Here is a 17,824-nt window from a genome sequence, read left to right as displayed (position 1 = left end):
ATCTGATTTCACTAAGTTGTGTATAATTACAGGCACCTTCGACTGGGAGGCAGTTTATGGAGAGACTGCTGAGAAGGCTTCAGGAAGTTCTGCAACATCAGCCTGTGGATTTTGACTATTTACACTTTTACACTGTTTTACACTGGTTTAAGTCATGAAATGGGACTTGTACCCTTTTGCATAGACCAGTACACATTAACCCTCATATGCATTATCATTGCATTTACTGTAATTTGTTATGAAATATAGAGTCAAATTCTTACTTGAATATATTTATTTGTTATTCATTGAAAAGGTACAGATTTAACTGTTTTGCTGGAGTCCATAGTGTAAATGCATGTCATTTCAAAAACTGTTAAGGATTAAAATCAGTACTACATATAAAGTAGTAGTGATATGTGTCATTTTAAACAACAAAATGGTTTTCCTGTGTTATCCTGCCATGTTTATGTGTGAAGAATCACATAGTTAAGTGCAGTCTTGCAAAGCTATCCGCCATTGTACTAGGAGTTAGTCACAGGGTAAATGGCTGCCCTCAGTTCTGCCATGGTCTGCAGCCTCAGAGGGCACTGGATGGGTGGTAAAAGTACTCCACTGGCAGACTCTTCTGTCACTGTCATGGTCCCCCTCCAAGAAAAGATCTTGTATATCCTGTAATTGACAAGTAATGTTATTAAAAGACTGCAGTTGCTTTTATAATACTTCACAAAACAATTACACTTTTTTTTGTAAATAAAATGCACACTTTAGGTGTGCATTTTATTTTTTATGCACATATGGCCATAATAAATATCCAAACAAAATAAAAAAAGAAGGTTTAATTCAACATTTTGAAGCTGCACAGGGTCCTGGAGAAGTCTGGTAAAGTGTCAAGGTCCCTCTGGAGGCGTGGTACAAATATATAGTGGTTTGGAGGGATCTAGCAGGTGACCCTCTTAAAGACTGACACATCAGTGCACATCAGTGCACTATTAATATCACTTTCAACCCCCAAGTGGGCTAGCTGATGTGGTATTAGCTAGCGTTAGCGCTTGTTCGATGGGAGACTTAGCTACAATTAGCCACAAGTTAGCTGACGTGTGCTAACCATGGATGAAGAGAACAGTTCTAACCTCTGCCAAAACAACACCGCTTAGGCCTACATTAAAAGTTAACACTAAACCAGCCTGCTTCTAAGTGAAAAAAATGGCAGAGAAAAACAGACTCACTTAGATTTGGAGGTTCCAGGTGAACTTGTGGAAGCCATTGCAGATATAGGTAATCTGTGAGGATGCCTGTGGGGCAGTGCTCTCACGTATGCAAATCACATGCAAATTACCTGTAAACCACGCCCTCTTTGTCTCTCCCCTCAGGCCCCTCCCTCCCTTCCGCCAAAACAGTGACAGAAAGTTGAAACTGAAAACCAGTGACATTGTAAAAATCCTGACAGTGTAAAAAAAAACTGTTACTGAAAAAGTCAGACATCAAGAAAAAATGTAGATTGACATTGAAAAACCTATCATAATACAAAAAAATGTCAAAGTGAAATAAAATAATAGCATTGTGAGATTATTATTTTTTGATGTTTGTGTTTTATATTTCAGTTCAACATTTTTCAGTACCAATATTTGTTGTTTCAATGCCAATTTTTATTTTCAATACTACAGGTTACTGTCACTGTTCTAGCTCCATAGTTATCCTAATAAAAGAATTTCTGAATTTCAGAATGCTCATGTTCTATTGGGCGATTCTGGAGAGCATCATCAGATATGGAATCACAACATGGTTTGGCAACTTAACAGTGCAGCTGAAAGGCAGGCTGGTCAGCACACACAAGACAGCTATGAGGATAACAGGGAGGAAAGAGTACCAGCCCATACAGAGCCTTCAAAAACAAGCCGAAAGAATCACTGCAGACTCTCTACATCCTCTCTTCCCTGAATATGAACGTCTGCCATCAGGGAGAAGATTCCGTGTGTCGAGATGCAAAACAAACAGACTAAAGTTATCGTTTATTCCAACTTCGGTCAAGCTGCTGAACTCCAACAGTAAATCTTAGCCAGAGATGGCAAAAGTACTCACTTCCCGTACTTAAGTAGAAGTACAGATACTTGTGTTAAAAAATACTCTGGTAAAAGTAGAAGTACTGATTTAACTTCTTTACTTAAGTAAAAGTAACAAAGTACAGGCTTTGAAATGTACTTAAAGTATAAAAGTAAAAGTAGCCTTGCGAATGACAACCACTTTTTATGCAAAGCTACCTGGACCACACGTTACTAGAGTGCAAGATGAGAAACTTCAGTGGACATAAAAACCAGGCTCTTTATATGCCATTGTCTACATTTTAAATGGATGTCTGCCAAACATCACATATATGATTATTGTGACAGAGACTGGGACTCCAGCTTAATAAGATTCTGACTGAATAGCAAGATATGAATTCAGTTGTGATTCTGTGAGAATTCACAGATCCAGTTTCTGTTTTTTAATCGTCCCCTTAACATTTAAAGGAATCTACATGTATGTGTGTGTGCTCAAATATAGAAAGAATATAAAGGATACAATATGAATTAAAGCTGCGAGCAGCGATGGACGGGCCCTCGCGCCTCTGTGCGCGTCGTGGTTGCTGAGTTCAATGACACCTCACACAAGACTCTACCTTAGACGGTTCAAATGTTATGAAAGGGGGCGTGGCCTGAGTAAGTGGGCGTGGTCATATTATAGGGGCTGGCTCAGTATCACATTTAGACCACATATTATAAGTTTCATGTAAATCGGATGATGTTTGTCATATAAGGCAGATTTCCTGTGGCCAGAGGGGGGCGCTATGACCAAAAGTAAATTTTGGCCTGTAGGTGTCCTCAGGCCTGGACCCTTGTCCATCCTGACAAATTTCGGGCAGATACGACAACGTACACTCAAGTTACAACAACTTCTTTGGTCATCGCTAAACACTCAAAATGGCCGCCACGCCACGCCCACAACGTCTGACGAAAAGTTTTTCTTTTAATAACTTTTCATCGTTAAGGTGTTGGGATGGTACAGACCAAGTTTGAAGTCCATCGGATGAAATCTCTAGGAGGAGTTCGTTAAAGTATAGCACCTTGACTTTTAGGACTACTTCCTGTTGCCACTAGGGGGCGCTATGACTTTAAGTAAATATCGGCCGTTATTTGTCCTCAGGGTTGGACTCTTATGAATCCTGAAAAGTTTCGAGGTAATCGGACAACGTACACTCGAAGTTAGCCCCACTTCCTGTTTTCGGGCGAAAACGCACAAAATGGCCCGCCCACGCCATCGTTCCCGCGACGAAAAGTTTTTCTTTTAACAACTTTTCATCTTTAACATCTTAAGATGGCACAGACCGAGTTTGAAGTTGATCGGATGAAATCTCTAGGAGGAGTTCGTTAAAGTACGACATGTGGAAATGGCCAAAATCGCACTAATTCAAAATGGCGGACTTCCTGTTGGGTTTAGGGTATGGCTCTAATGAAGTTTTTTGTACATCTTGACATGTTACATAGGTGTACCAAGTTTCGTGAGTCTACGTTAAACGCACTGGAGGGGCTACATTTTCTTAACTTTGTAGGGGGCGCTAGCGAGCCATTTTGTGCGCCTATTCCCGAAACCCTTAAAATACGTAAATTTTCACCAGACTTGATGCGACCGCCAAATTTGGTGAGTTTTTGAATATATTAAGCCCCTCAAAAAGCCAATTAATTTGACGGGAAAATAATAGAAGAAAGAAAGAAAGAAAGAATAATTCCTTCAGTTTCAATAGGGCCTTCGCCGCTGTCGGCGCTCGGGCCCTAATTACTAAACATAGATTAATTAAGAAGTTCCCCATACTTTTAGAGTTACACAGCACATTGGCCAGGAGTCATACTTGATGCCTCCTAGCCTATCTCAAACATCTCTCTCAGATAAGGCCAGGGATGATTGGGAATGTCTTGCTGCTTGTCTGCCTAATCTCTGGGATCTCTGTTTTCTTCATTTTCAATCATGTCGCCGTCCATACTACTAGTGCTAACGTTACCACCATCATGCTGCAATTATTTGCTGCAAATGAATGCAGAATGCGGCCGAATCTGTCGAGTCGTCTTGTAGTGGTGCGTTACATGCAACGTAGCCTACAGTATATTCCCATCCAATTAGATTGAATTCGGTATTGATCACGTGAAAAATAATAACGGTAACTCCAGTGAAATTATTTGAAACTTGCTAGTGAGGACTAGATTAGGACCGTATTTAAAGCTGATGCTGGTTTCAAACTTCGCCCCCCCCCACCCCCCCAGGTGTGTCTGTAAAACACGGACAACTTCTCTCTTTTGATGCTTTTGCTAACAGGTGAAGAACACAAACAACTAAATCACTAGCTAACCTACTTTAACTGAGCAGGAACTATAGACCAATACAACAACAGGCTTACATTAACTGACAACATAAGTTATACGACTTACCCTCGTTCCAAGGACGCACACACACAATTCTCAATCGATCATCCTCCGAAGCAGTCTCTCTTTTTTTTTTCTCACTTTTTTTCTGTGGTGGGCGCGCCCGTTCCGGCGTGAGGTGCGTGTCAGCGCTATTCTCCGACATTACGACCTCTTGTACAAAACTAAAGTAACGAGCCAATTTTTAAAATGTAAGGAGTAGAAAGTACCGATATTCGTGTTAAAATGTAAGGAGTAAAAGTAAAAAGTCGCCACAAAAAAAAATAGTAAAGTAAAGAAGAAATATCTACTTAAGTACAGTAACGAAGTATTTGTACTTCGTTATTACTTCCCATCTCTGATCTTAGCCCAGCAGAGCAGGGGTGCAGTAAATACACCAGCACTTTTTGCAATTTAATTATTACAGTTAATTCTTAGGATGTTGTGTTGTCTGTGCTGTCATGTTGTTATGGAAGTTTCCTTTGCAGCAGGGGGGGAAATTTCAGAGTTTAGTAAATTGAAACAAATAAGACAGACTGAGACTAAAACCAAATTGGGTTTTTGTATTTTATTAAAAAAGATATATTTGCAAATAGGATCAACATGATTTCACAAAAGGCCGAAGCCCAGTGTGGAGTCAGTTTCTCAAATGAGTGAACAGAACACCAGGCTTATATGCATCTTCAGAGTGACAGCACACACACACTTGGCTTATTATGATGCTACAATTTTTTACATGCAATCTGATACACATGAAGACAATCAGAGAAATACAAGAGACATCTTGGAGCCATTTCGCCTCCTCCTCCCGGTACGACTTTCACCCCCCAGTTACATCTTAACTGGCATGGGAAAACTAGAGATGACCTTGTAGCCCCTACCTGTTCAGGCAAAAGTGCTTACATTATGTTCAGACTGGATGTCTCACAAGGTTAGAATCTGCATGTGGGAATGAGAAACTCTTTCAGCATTTGTGAGAGAATTAAAGTAGAAATAAAACATAAAAATACAAGGAATTATGCTTAAATGTAATTTTTGCCATTACAATGTGCGTCCTTCTTTTATGTCTTAGAACGCTTCGTTGATCTCATGTTTATGTTGATTTTATTTTCATTTTATGTTTATTTTAGAATGTTGATGTTGTTAAGCAACAGATTGTAGCACTATGTCCAAGACAAATTTCCCCTCGGGGACAATAAAGTGTATTCTATTCTATTCTAAACGTCCACATGTTCCACCAAAACAGGTTCCTTCCCGGGGTTATTTTGCAACGGCACCGTTGCTCCTAACCCTTTGCTTTTTTTGATAACTCTGCAAACCCTTGGTGTTCTCTCAATGAGCTTCATGAGGTAGTCACCTGAAATGGTTTTACCTTCACAGGTGTGCTTTGTCAGGGTTAATTAGTGGAATATTTCCCCTTATTAATAAAAAAGCAAAGGGTGGCTACTTTGAAGAATCTAAAATATAAGACATGTTTTCAGTTATTTCACACTTTTTTGTTAAGTACATAATTCCATATGTGTTCATTCATAGTTTTGATGCCTTCAGTGAGAATCTACAATGTAAATAGTCATGAAAATAAAAAGGAAACGCATTGAATGAGAAGGTGTGTCCAAACTTTTGGCCTGTACTGTACACCATCCTACAGCCACAAATACTCCACCAAATGGTGCTCCACCACTGAAAATGGTCCCTTAACCTAAACCTCCACAAATTAGACAAAAGGACACTGTAAAATGCACCCCTAACTTCTGCTGCCAAGCAAATAGCGTCTCGGTGCTCCCGTGCTATTTGCACTTATTAAAATTAGGTCATTCTGCATACATTTGGTGAAAAATTGTCCCCTTTCTATGCAAATGAGCCTCATTGCAAAAACAGTCCAATTTACAAAGATCAGCGCTAATAGCCAAATGCACTTACAGTGAAACTTCAGAGCGTCTTCACAGAGTTGGTGGTAATGAAGCCCATTTATACTGAGTGTCCTCCACTTTAAATCATGCCATCTTCTTTTACAGTCTAAAGGTCAGCGTTTGAAAACACCAACCGCATTGACAGACTGGGATATTTAATCCCAAATACTGTTTCTCTCTCCCACGTTTAAAGTTGTTGCCTGAAGTTTTGAAGAGTGCCTCCGCAACTCGTGGGTCAGGACCTATAGCTCGCGGCCTTTTCTCTCTCTGCAATTGTTCTGCCGACAGTGTTCCTGGGTCGAAGGCAACATTTATACGTTGCCACGTGGATAATTAAAAACAGATGCAAAAAAAGGTGAATTGCACTCAGCTGCAAAATTAACAGCATGTTTGTGTGTAATTTCATTAGTGCAATATCTTTTGTGAATCGGACCTTGAGACGGGGCAGATAGATAGATGGATAGATGGATGGCTAGATGGCTAGATGGCTAGATAGATGGATAGATAGATAGATGGATAGCAAGTGATGGGCAATCCATAGTGCTATTGTCATTTTTTGTGAATTTGCCGGAGTCTTAAAAAAACTATATTGCCGCTGTTGTGTGAAAACCTTGTATGTCCAAACCCGTTGTTTTTAAAAAAAAATGTCTACTTGCCCAAAGTCAGTTTTTACTGGCCCCTGTCCAAAATGTTTTTTTTAAAAAGCTTAAAAAAACGTCGAAAAAAAGTCAAAAAGCATAAAAAAAACACTACTCAATTCTTGATTGGCCAGCGGCACAAGCATTGTTCGACTAGGGCAGGAGAACGATAACATAAATTATGATGCGATGACGCCCGAACGGGCAAGTTGGTTGTTATACTGACTTGCCCAACGTGGCGTTTTACTTGCCCCGGGCCATCGGCCAACCCTTATTGTTAAACCCTGCAGCCAATTTAAAAACATTTTATTATTATTTACCTCAGACAAAGTCAGACAAAATCCCCTCGTCACTCTTTAAATCTTTGTAAAACCCACAGACAGACATAAAGATTGACCAATAGCATTGATTTATAAAAAACATAAAAACGAAATGTGGAGATACGAGGTTTCTGCCCGACAGTGATGATATTGAGTCTGTCTGAGTTTTTAAAGACCTTATTTAGGAAGCAATGGGCTTGGAGCTGAGAGCCACAGACAGGAAGCTGGATTATCCAGCTAGTGGGCCCATATTAAACTATTATAAATATTAAATATTAATATTAAAATGTATTAAAACCCAATTGTATTGGTTTTTAGTAAAGCATATTTCCAACCCCTTGTGAGATTAATTAACTAAAACAATCTCACCACACGGTCCATTTAGTAGTGTAATGTAATGGGGATTGCGATCGTAGAAAGAGCGTTTTGATCTCCAAGATGAGCAGCTGATGAAGATGGTACATTTTGATCAAAAGCTCCAGAGAAGCTACTTAAATGGACTTTGTGGTGAGGTTGACCTGTCAGCTACTGCTTTTAAGATCACAAAATTAAGCATTGCGTTAGTTCACGCAGGACACGGATGTCATATGCCCACTAATTGAATTATCATTCCAGCCAGTCACAACCAATCACAGCCATTTTCACATCATTTAAATGTCTCCCTTTTCCTCTCGGCTTCCTGCTACTCCACTGCTGCCTCACACCGCTGCTGCTGGCAAAGCTTGCCTCCATGATTTCTTGGATTGGGGTCACTCTTGTGTACAGGGGGGGTCTCAGCAGCGTGCTCCCTGTGTCATCTTAGCATGCGGCTTGGCTGATTCAGGGAACATCATCAGAACGGAGCCTTCATCGCCAAGTATCGCTGGATTTCCATTTGTTGCAATAAATGGTTAAATCTATGACAAGAGTGTCCGGACTGAAATAAACTACAATCTCTTTTTTTAAGCCAGCACAGACGTGAAGTCTCTAAAGACTAGAACATTTCTACATTTCCATGACAACTTGGCACACTCATCTGCGAGGAAGAACAGGTGATTTGAAAACTCCAGAAAATCTACTGAAGTCCCTTTTTTGTGTGTGTGTCTGGTTGAAAATCAGCTTGCTGCTTAGGATTCATCATCAAGTACGTATTTTAAACAAACCAATGACTTAAATAGAATTTATATAACCCATTAAAAACTTTCATCTAAAACTAGAAGAGCAACACTGTCTGCAGTGAGCAGTAATGAAGATTGAAGACATTTCCAACACCAAGGACAACTGTGCAATGATCCCCTTAGATCAGATATATGTAGTAGAAATACAATATTTGAATGAAAATATGAATACAAACCTAATTTCAGCATTGTAAGCGCAGGGGCCTGTTCCAAAAAGCAGCTTTAAAGCTTTAGTGTGTAACTTTTTGATATTAATGAACGTCCGTTACATTCAAGCCATTGCCAAATGAGTTGCTACAAAGCTAATTAAGACTCTCAGCTCCACACAACTCTCTCTGGCCCTCATGTACGTACATTTGTAAATGTAGCGTTATCAGCGCCGTGGCCAACCCGCAGAAAGCGCACGCTGTGATACTTCAGCTCACGTCGTATTTACCAAACCTGCAGTTCATCGGGTAATCAGCGCCTTTCTCCGCCCACTACACTGTAAATTGTGCTGTAGCAAAGCGGTGAGTACTGGTGCTGTGATAGGGCTGAGTGCAGACTGCGATATTCCCACGGCTGATGCTAGGACTGTTTGAAGTGACCCTGATGCCGATATCTGTAACGTAGGGAGGAGTTTAACAGCTGCTGGAATGGAATGTGAACGCTGAGTCGCAGCTTCGATGTCATCTGTGATTTCTTCCAGTAACTGTGATATCGCATGGCTGCTTAATCTGTAACGCTTCATGATTTTGTGTTCACACAACTGAAAAAGTGTGATCCTTGTGGCAAAAATCCTTTCAGCTCGTCTCCTTGGCCTCTGTCTTCGTCTTGCTCGGATTACTGCTGCCATTTCACCAGGAGGCGTATGCCAGGCAACAGGGGCGTAGCACAAAATTCTGGGCCCTGTAGAAAGGCATTCTCTATGGGTCCCTCCCCGCATCCACAGCTATTCCTTCTAGCATCTTTTTGGGCCCTCCTCACATGAGGGCCCTGGGTACTCAGTCCCCTTTTTCCCCCCAGTCCGACGCCCCTGCCGTGAAACCCGCTTGCGGCTAGCTTACACCTGCTTTTAAGAGGCGGAGAATTTTCACCGCAAAATAGAGGCGAGCTGTCACGGCCGTTTTTTGTAAATACCGCGGAATACATAATTAGGCGCACTTTACGCTTCCCCTCCCATCTCTTTATGGAAAACTCCCACTTTCCCCTTGACCCTCCCGTGAATGCATATGCATGACACGGAAAAGCGCAATTTGCCATTTTCAGTTCCCGCGACAGGCAGTCTGCGCTTTTACCTCAGTGCAGCCTGTTTGTACATACCTCGCCATGCTTTTACGCGCACGTTGCGAAACAAATACGCCTGAAGTGGGCGCAAAAGCGCTAGTCCATGAGGCCCTCTGTATTTCTCAGTATGGCTATGTTCAGAAGATTGTGTCGTCCGGCAACTTTCCCACGCAGAAGCTCGAGTGAAGATAGTTACCTCTTCTGAAGAGTCCATGTTTTTTTAATCCTCTGTGTCCTCCTTGGTTAGGAACTGTGTGGAGGAGGGGTGGGGTGGGGTGGTACGCGGTCACAGAAGGCTTGTATCATGTGGACTCGCTGACAGTGTTGTTGTCATTACTTAGAATTCCTCATGGGGGCGACAGAAACTACGCGCTATAGCTTTAACTAGCTCGGACTCCATCAACACTTCACTCTGAGTTAAGCGCGAGCCTGGTGGGAAATAAAAAGCATCATAATGGAGCTCAGATACTTCTATTCATCATGGCAACAAGGAAATAAAAGACACAGCCTCCATTCTGATCCAGCGGAGCGAGAGATATCAATGTTTGCACGTATGGAATTGTAGATTTGTAGATCATGTTGGCTTAAAAGCGGAACGTCAAAAGTTCTTTCTTTTTATTCAACTTGTATTCATACAAGTCACAAGAAACAGGGACAGCATCATGTTAAAATAGATTTAATCACAAACATTAATAAATACATGAACATAACATATTTTCAATAATGGCCAGGGGCGTGGCGGTCGCCACGAAAAAATAAAGACCGGCCCAAAAAACAGGCCAGAGGGAAAAAAAACAAGGGTGGAAAAGAAGGTTTTCCTCGCCACAGTCACACCCAATGCTTGCTCTTTTGGGGGGGGAGGAATTGAATTGTTGGGTCTTTGTAAATTATAGAGTGTGGTCTAGACTTACTTTATTTGTAAAGTGTCCTGTGGGACATCAGGTTGAGTGGGACACTTAAGCTTTTGGGTACTGTAGGGTTAATTTTGTAAGCCAATCACAACAATTGCTACGGTGTTGTAGCTGAATGTCTATTGGATATGAAATAAAGGTTGTGATTGGTGTGACATCACAGATGTGGTCCGGTTGTTATTTTTCAAATGGCTTGACTCCTGGGACCTCACGGTAAGCCACCCGGCAAGTGTAAATCTATTTTAGAATAATAAGGTTGATAATTCTGTCACTTATGATGTAACAATAAAACTTCTGCTTTTACATACATTTATACTGTCTGTGTATTAGAGATTAATTACAATGAGCATCTAACTGTAAAAAATATTTGTGAAAATTAGATTCACAGCACTGTCCCACTCAACCTGACAGTGTTAGGTTGAGTGGGACAGTTTTAGGGCTAATGCTAGCAAACACAGTGCAGCCATTTCAGGAACAAGAAGATAACATTTTGAAGTTATAAGTAATAATAATGTGTCTGAATATAACATTTTTATAAAATTTATATTGTTCAATATACACAAGATGGCACCCATACAGAGAGGAGAGGGACAGAGAGAGAGAGAGAGAAGAAAGGAGTGGCAGGGCAATACAGAAAAGGAAAAGAAAGCTATGTAGGAAAGGAAGAAAACTAAACCAGTGGAGTGAAGAGAGAATGGCAGGGGCTATTGAAGAATATGAGCAGGAGGTGACTGAAGGACACAAACCAAAGTTAAGGTTTTTAGCCAGGGCATGGATCCCAAAATCAACACCGCAAAGGCGAGTGAAAGGGCTGGTGAGTGGCTACCGCCATGCCTCAGGTAAGAGCCCCCTGCTCTCAGCTCAGGCTGAGAGTGAATTGGCTAGCCTTGTTCAAATGTTAGCTGAAAGGGGGTTCCCCCTGGAACGCAGTGATACACGGCGTATTGCGTTCCAGTACGCCAAAATGAATGGCATCCCTGGTTTTTCTGCGGAAGAGCAAAAAGCCGGTCACTACTGGTTTGAAGGGTTCATGAAAAGGAATCCAAGCCTGAGCCTCCGCAAGCCAGAATCACTCTCAGCTGCAAGGGCCTCTGGGATGACTCTCACAGTAGTTGAGCAATGGTTTCAGACCTACACGTCACTCCTCCACCGCCTACAGATCCAGGAGACGCCATCTCACCTGTGGAACTGCGATGAATCCGGACTGCAGGACCATTTCATCTCAAAAAAGGTTGTTGGGGTGACCTGCTTCCAGGTAACATCAGGGGAAAAAGGAGAACAGTCCTGGCTGGGTTCAATGTGGTTGGGACTTACACCCCCACAATGGTCATTTTTAAGGGAAAGAGGCTCAGGGCAGAGTGGATGGAGGAACGACCAGAAAAAGCAATTATCCGCGTGTCAGATAATGGCTGGATAAACTCCCAGCTGTTTCTGGAGTAGGGCCAGCGGTTTGTCCAGCAGCTGCCTAAGGAGGATCCAAGACCCCATGTCCTGATCTTAGATGGCCACTACAGCCACGTCTTCAATCTGGAATTCATGGAGCTCATGAAGAAAAATAATATCCATGTAGTGAGCTATCCTCCCCACACCACCCACGCCCTCCAGCCAGCAGACAGATCGCTGTTTCGAAGCCTGAAACACCACTGGCAGGAACTGGGACGCAAGTGGACAAGGAAGACAGGCGGGAAGAAGCTTCCAAAACAGCTCTTTTTTTCTGTGTTCAGCCCCGCGTGGAAGAAGGCCGCCACTGTTGAGAATGCCCAAGCAGGTTTGACTCTTTTATTAATAATTAGTTGTCTTGAATTATTTGTATAAAAAGATTAGCAGTAAGTCGATCATTGTTTTTACTATCTTATTTACATTGCATCATTACATTAGACATATTACTCTTCTACAGGTTTCCGAGCCTCAGGGATGTTTCCTGTCTCCATGGAAGTCATTCCAACTGACCTTTTCTTGCCAAGCCAAACCACTGAAAGGGTGATTGAGGAAACATCAGAAACCCTTCTGTTGTCAGAGGAGGACATTTATTTTGGGGTGGAAGAAGTGGTAACCAGCCAGCCTGATGAGGACGCGCATACCTCCACCCTCACAACTGGGCCAGCCCCCCATGCCTCCACCCTCACGACTGGGCCAGCCCCCCATGCCTCCACCCTCACGACTGGGCCAGCCCCCCATGCCTCCACCCTCACGACTGGGCCAGCCCCCCATGCCTCCACCCTCACAACTGGGCCACCCTCTCTACCCAGCACTTCAACAGCTGAGTGGGCTTCCATTGTAAGGTTCTCAGACCTTATGGAGTACCTACAAGAGAGAGGGGAAAGAAGAGGATGATGGCGAGGCCACCCAGCTACCACCTAACAAGCCAGGAACACTTCAACTTTGTCCAGGCCAAAGCAGACAAAAAGAAACCAAAAACAACAAAAGAGCGTAAGCCTGCTGGCGTCCGCCCCCAAAAAGCTGCCGTTCCTACCCTTCAGTTCAGGGAAGTGAACCTGTACTGGTTGCTAGGGGGTCTATGGGGATGCAAGCGACCCAAAGGCCAATGAGGAATGGGTGGCCCGCTGCCACTGCCAACGGTGGTATCATGAGTCCTGCGGAGAGCACAACGGACTTATGGATGACGATGACTTCATCTGTCTTGGATGTGTTCACTGAAGTTGTTAAAAAGGTGGTAAAAGGATGTAGGCTTAATGAAAGTTCCATTCATTGAATGTAGAGTGAAGTTTACAATGTTACAATTGTTGCATTAGTTACAGAAATGCATTTTTTAAAAATCCTTCCAAGTATGAATTAATTGAAGGTCTCCGTTGTTGTATTTTGTGCTTCATAATGCGCCACACATTTTCAATGCATGTATTCTGGTTTTATTTACGTTTTACACAACGTCCCAACTTCATTGGAATTGGGGTTGTATTTCTCACGTTCATTTTAACCATAAAATAGTGTCCCACTTTCCCTAACAAAGTGTCCCACTCAACCTGATTGCTTCCAGTTTGCTGAAGAGGGTGTCAGATGGTGTTTAAAGATGAACAGTTTGTTAATAAATACATCAATTGGGAAAATGTCACCATAGTGGCCTTCATTACAATCTATTTAAACAAAACACATACAATTTTAATACATTCTAACTGATTTAGGTTGTTTAAAATGCAATTTACCAAAAAGTGTCCCACTTTACCTGACTTCACCTAACTCCTGTTATGATTTGACAATATAAATACAATTTAATTAATAAACTTCTGGTGCCTGCCTTAGGGACCCAGGAGCGACATCAGGAGCCGCTCCTAAAGTAGAGATGTTCGCCTCCGATACCGCATAAAATGCTGGTATCGGTAAGTACTAGGGTTTATGCACGTAATTTAGCCGAGAATAAAATCTACTTTAAAGTAGTTTATTCATGTTCTTTTATTCGTTATGACTCGCTGTCAAACTGGGTAATAAAAGGAAGTTCTTTGGCATTTATTGTTTGTGTTTGTTCATGTTTCACAAATAGTTTTAACAACTATGATAGCAATCATATCACATCCATATAGGGATAGTAATATATAGCTGTTAAAGCATAATAAAATATAGGTATTTTTCAATGCACTGGTTCGGATCAGTGCTCGGCATCGGCCGATACGCAAGTTCAGGTATCGGAAAGGAACAAATGCGTCCGAACGTCTCTGTCCTAAAGGGACGGGTTCGGTGAGACTGGTAGATTTGGCATACTTGCCCGTTTTCTCATGCATGCTGTCACTAATCCCTGTGCTATCTTCCCTACCTGAGAGCGGGGTGCACTCGCCAGCCTTAAGGGCCGCCCACACCAAGAACAATAACTATGAATATATAGTGTAAGAGCCAATTAGTGCCCTTGGTATAAATAGGAACCAATCTTTGGTTCCTCGGGTGCAACCCGGAAGCACATACAGTTTTTGACCACACGCACACACGCACACCAACACCACAACACTACACAGGCATACATACAAGCAGTGATTTGTCTGGAAACCCAACTAAGATCTCATGGAAATAAATGGAACCAAAGGTTTTAACTGCAAATAGGACTTGGACTTTCATTGATCAAAAAGGTAAAAAGTGCGTCAATGACTCTACCCGTGGAACAGCACCTCAGGAGCTTAAAGCTTGGGCTCAGCCTCTACATATAGTTTTAAAAATGGTTCTAACTCAAGTGGATGGCGAAGTCCACACCGCAATTATAACGGCAAGGACAGTGGCGAACGATATCGTTGGGATCCCTTTTAGAGCGATTAGAAGAACGATAGAAACGCTGACAGCCAATGAAAATCCATCTGAGTTTACAACATGGCACGGCAGAGATTTGTTCCACACAGGTGGTCAGTGGCGTGACGTGACTTTTCCCCTCGGTGGGGCTACGAATCACAGGGTTCAAAATTTACATTTTTGTCTACAAGACAAATGGTTAATGAATGTTCAATGTTACCAGCCACTCAATAATTTACCTGTTTTTTTTTGGCTGGTAAGTGAAGCAAATCTACCAGCCACTTGCATATTATACCAGCATTTGGCTGGTATATGGAGCTCATTTTGAACTCTGGCTACGATCCTTCAGCTCTGTTTATTTTTGTATTTTTAGAAATAGAACTTTGAAAGTATTTCTCATGTCACAGAAACCACTGAGAGTGAATCAGCCCTTTACTCAATCAGCGCGTCAGGCTGTGGGAGTTATTACAGTCAAGCAGCTGATGAAGTTGCTGCTTGACTGTAATAACTTTGCCACGTAGTTCCTGCCAAAGTTTTTCGTCTTGGCTCATCTTCAGAGTGTTTTGCTATATTTTTGGTTCCTGCGTGCAACTGCCAAAAGTAAAGCTTTGAAGCGATATGTGCCTTGTCTCCTGCCTGTTTATGCGCTTGGGTCCTCATTCTCCGGTACCTGTTCCATCCAGTATTAAAGGCTCTAAACACCCACACCTGTTTTCAGTTAATCTGGCTGATTAGACCTCTTCCCAGGACTGTGTGGCTGAGTTTAGACTGATTGACTGACATCTTCCTGAGTCTCCTGTTAGCGTTGTTGCACCTGTTCAGGCAGGACAATTAACAGCTTTATCATTGTTATTGGTAGAAAATAGGGCTGTCAGCATTAACGCGTTAATCGCGATGCGATTAAGGGCCGAGCATAACGCATTCATTTTTGTTATTTATTAATTTATTTTCACTTCACTCGGCTTCGAGTCGTGACTAGCTACTATTTTGAACCTTTGCCGCACTTTGCCATACTTCCTCGTAACCCATCCTGCTGTTGTAGGCTGCAGGCATGATGGAGAAAGACAGCAGCAACACAATTCTGAATGGCGCTTTTTATTTTCCAAAACTCCCGGACGGGTGGAAAGCCATATGCACATTATGTAAAGCCGAATTAAAATATCATCGAAGCATGTCAAGCTTGAGCTACCACCTACGAGCTAAGCATAGTACAGTTAACGTGACTCAGGTTGATGCTAGCGGGCTCAGGCAAAGCACTATTTTGGGGAGTGCTACTTGCTGTGGATGAAACCAAATCCCAAAAAATTACTACTGCTCTTGCAAAATGGGTGGCAACTAAGTGCAGACCTGTCAGCATTGTAGAAGACTTGGTCTTAAAGACTACGGTTGGCATGTTCTGACCCGTCTTAAGCGTGTTATATACTGGACGCAGCGCAGCTGGCGCATACAAATGTGACGTCATGAGATCGCCGTGACTATTTATACCTGCGCTGGTGCTCGCGACACTAGTTCGTCTTCTCCTGAACAGCGGTGGCGCTAATGAGCAAATGCTACCGACGTTGCTCTTTCTACAGACTAGAAGAAGAAGAAAAAGGTAAATAACGGCAGAACTGGCAGCAGCATGCCGTCAATGCTTTGATTTGATTCAGTGAGCTGCTTCGTCGGATCGAGCCTTTCATTCACCATAAAAGAACTCATCTTAACCCGGTGAGTTTACAGGAGACACTTGCAGTCACTCTGAGAGTCCTGGCATCCGGTTGTCGGCAAACTCATTCAGTTTCTGCTTTGTCGCGCGCTGCTGAAAAAAAAAAAAAGAGCCGTGCACGACCTCGGCTTGCGCGCCATAAATCGGACGCGCCGGCCGGATATTACGGAAATTTGACGTCACAATGTCGCGCGCCACCTTGGATGCGTCTAGTATATAACGGCCATTATACACTGCCGTCGAGGGGGACAGTAGTTTCACGCACGCATACACAGCCTGTACGACACGGAGAAGCCAAACTGGAACTGCTGCAAAGTGATGCAGTGAGTAATCAAAATTATTTAGGAGTTACTTGCACACTATATTGACTCTAGATTCAAATGTGTGACTAGATTAACACATTTTTCTTTTGTTTACAGTAAATAATAATAAACAAATACAAATCTTAAAATCAAGTTCATAAAGTCACTTTCTTTGCATTCATTTGATTCCCAATCAAGATACACTGGTAAGAATTGCTTTCCAATGTTAATATGTACTTAAAAACAGTTCTGAAATCCAAAATATTAGAATTTTAATCATGTGATAAAACGTGATTAATCGCGATTAACTATAGAAATTCAGCGATTAATCGCGATCAAATTTCTTTTATCGTTTGACAGCCCTAGTAGAAAAGTTTTGTGACCTAATAAATTTCCATCAAAGCTATATCAAATATGTATGTTTTGACTGAGGCGGTATAATTTGGCATGGGCTTCATTATCAAAGTTCCAATAGTTTTTTAGGAGGATTTTCTTTTTTAAACGCATTCTGAAAAGTCCATATCAAAACTGTATACCGCACTGTGGTCATATGTGGAATTAAACGCCAACACTAAAGCCATATTTAAACGGGATTGCAATTACAGGGGGAGGTTGGGAATAAATTCACTCTGCTCTTTTGTAATTTAACTCATCGTGACCGGACGGAATTTGAACTGAATCAGGAAATTACCTGATTAGGTTGTGATTTGTAATAGACATGGACATTGGGCAAATATAATGCGTCAGGTGAATTTGAATCACAAATCTTACTCCTTCTTAGAGTCATAACTCATCATCATACCCCCAACCGGCACCAGCGGACTGCCCGCCCACCGGGAGCCTGGGTCTATCCGAGGTTTCTGCCTAAAAGGGAGTTTTTCCTCGCCACTGTCGCACTAAATGCTTGCTCTTGGGGGAATTACTGGAATTGTTGGGTCTTTGTAAATTAAAGAGTGTGGTCTAGATCTACTCTATC

At 42.2% G+C, this 17,824-nt stretch overlaps 1 protein-coding gene across 1 annotated transcript in view; it reads right to left on the bottom strand.

Moving 5' to 3' along the window:
• Window positions 1-256: 256 nt before the first annotated feature.
• The window catches only part of rragd (ras-related GTP binding D), a 58,926-nt gene continuing 41,358 nt past the window's right edge, over window positions 257-17,824 (bottom strand). Inside the window, exon 7 of the mRNA XM_039786276.1 lies at window positions 257-651. Coding sequence (XP_039642210.1) covers window positions 617-651 — 35 coding nt within the window. The 3' untranslated portion in view covers window positions 257-616. The remainder of the gene's footprint in view (window positions 652-17,824) is intronic.

Source organism: Perca fluviatilis, chromosome 20 (genome assembly GCF_010015445.1).
Source record: "Perca fluviatilis chromosome 20, GENO_Pfluv_1.0, whole genome shotgun sequence".
NCBI lineage: Eukaryota > Metazoa > Chordata > Actinopteri > Perciformes > Percidae > Perca > Perca fluviatilis.
The sequence above is the reverse complement of the archived record's forward strand: the minus strand, read 5'-3'. Positions and strand labels throughout refer to the sequence as shown.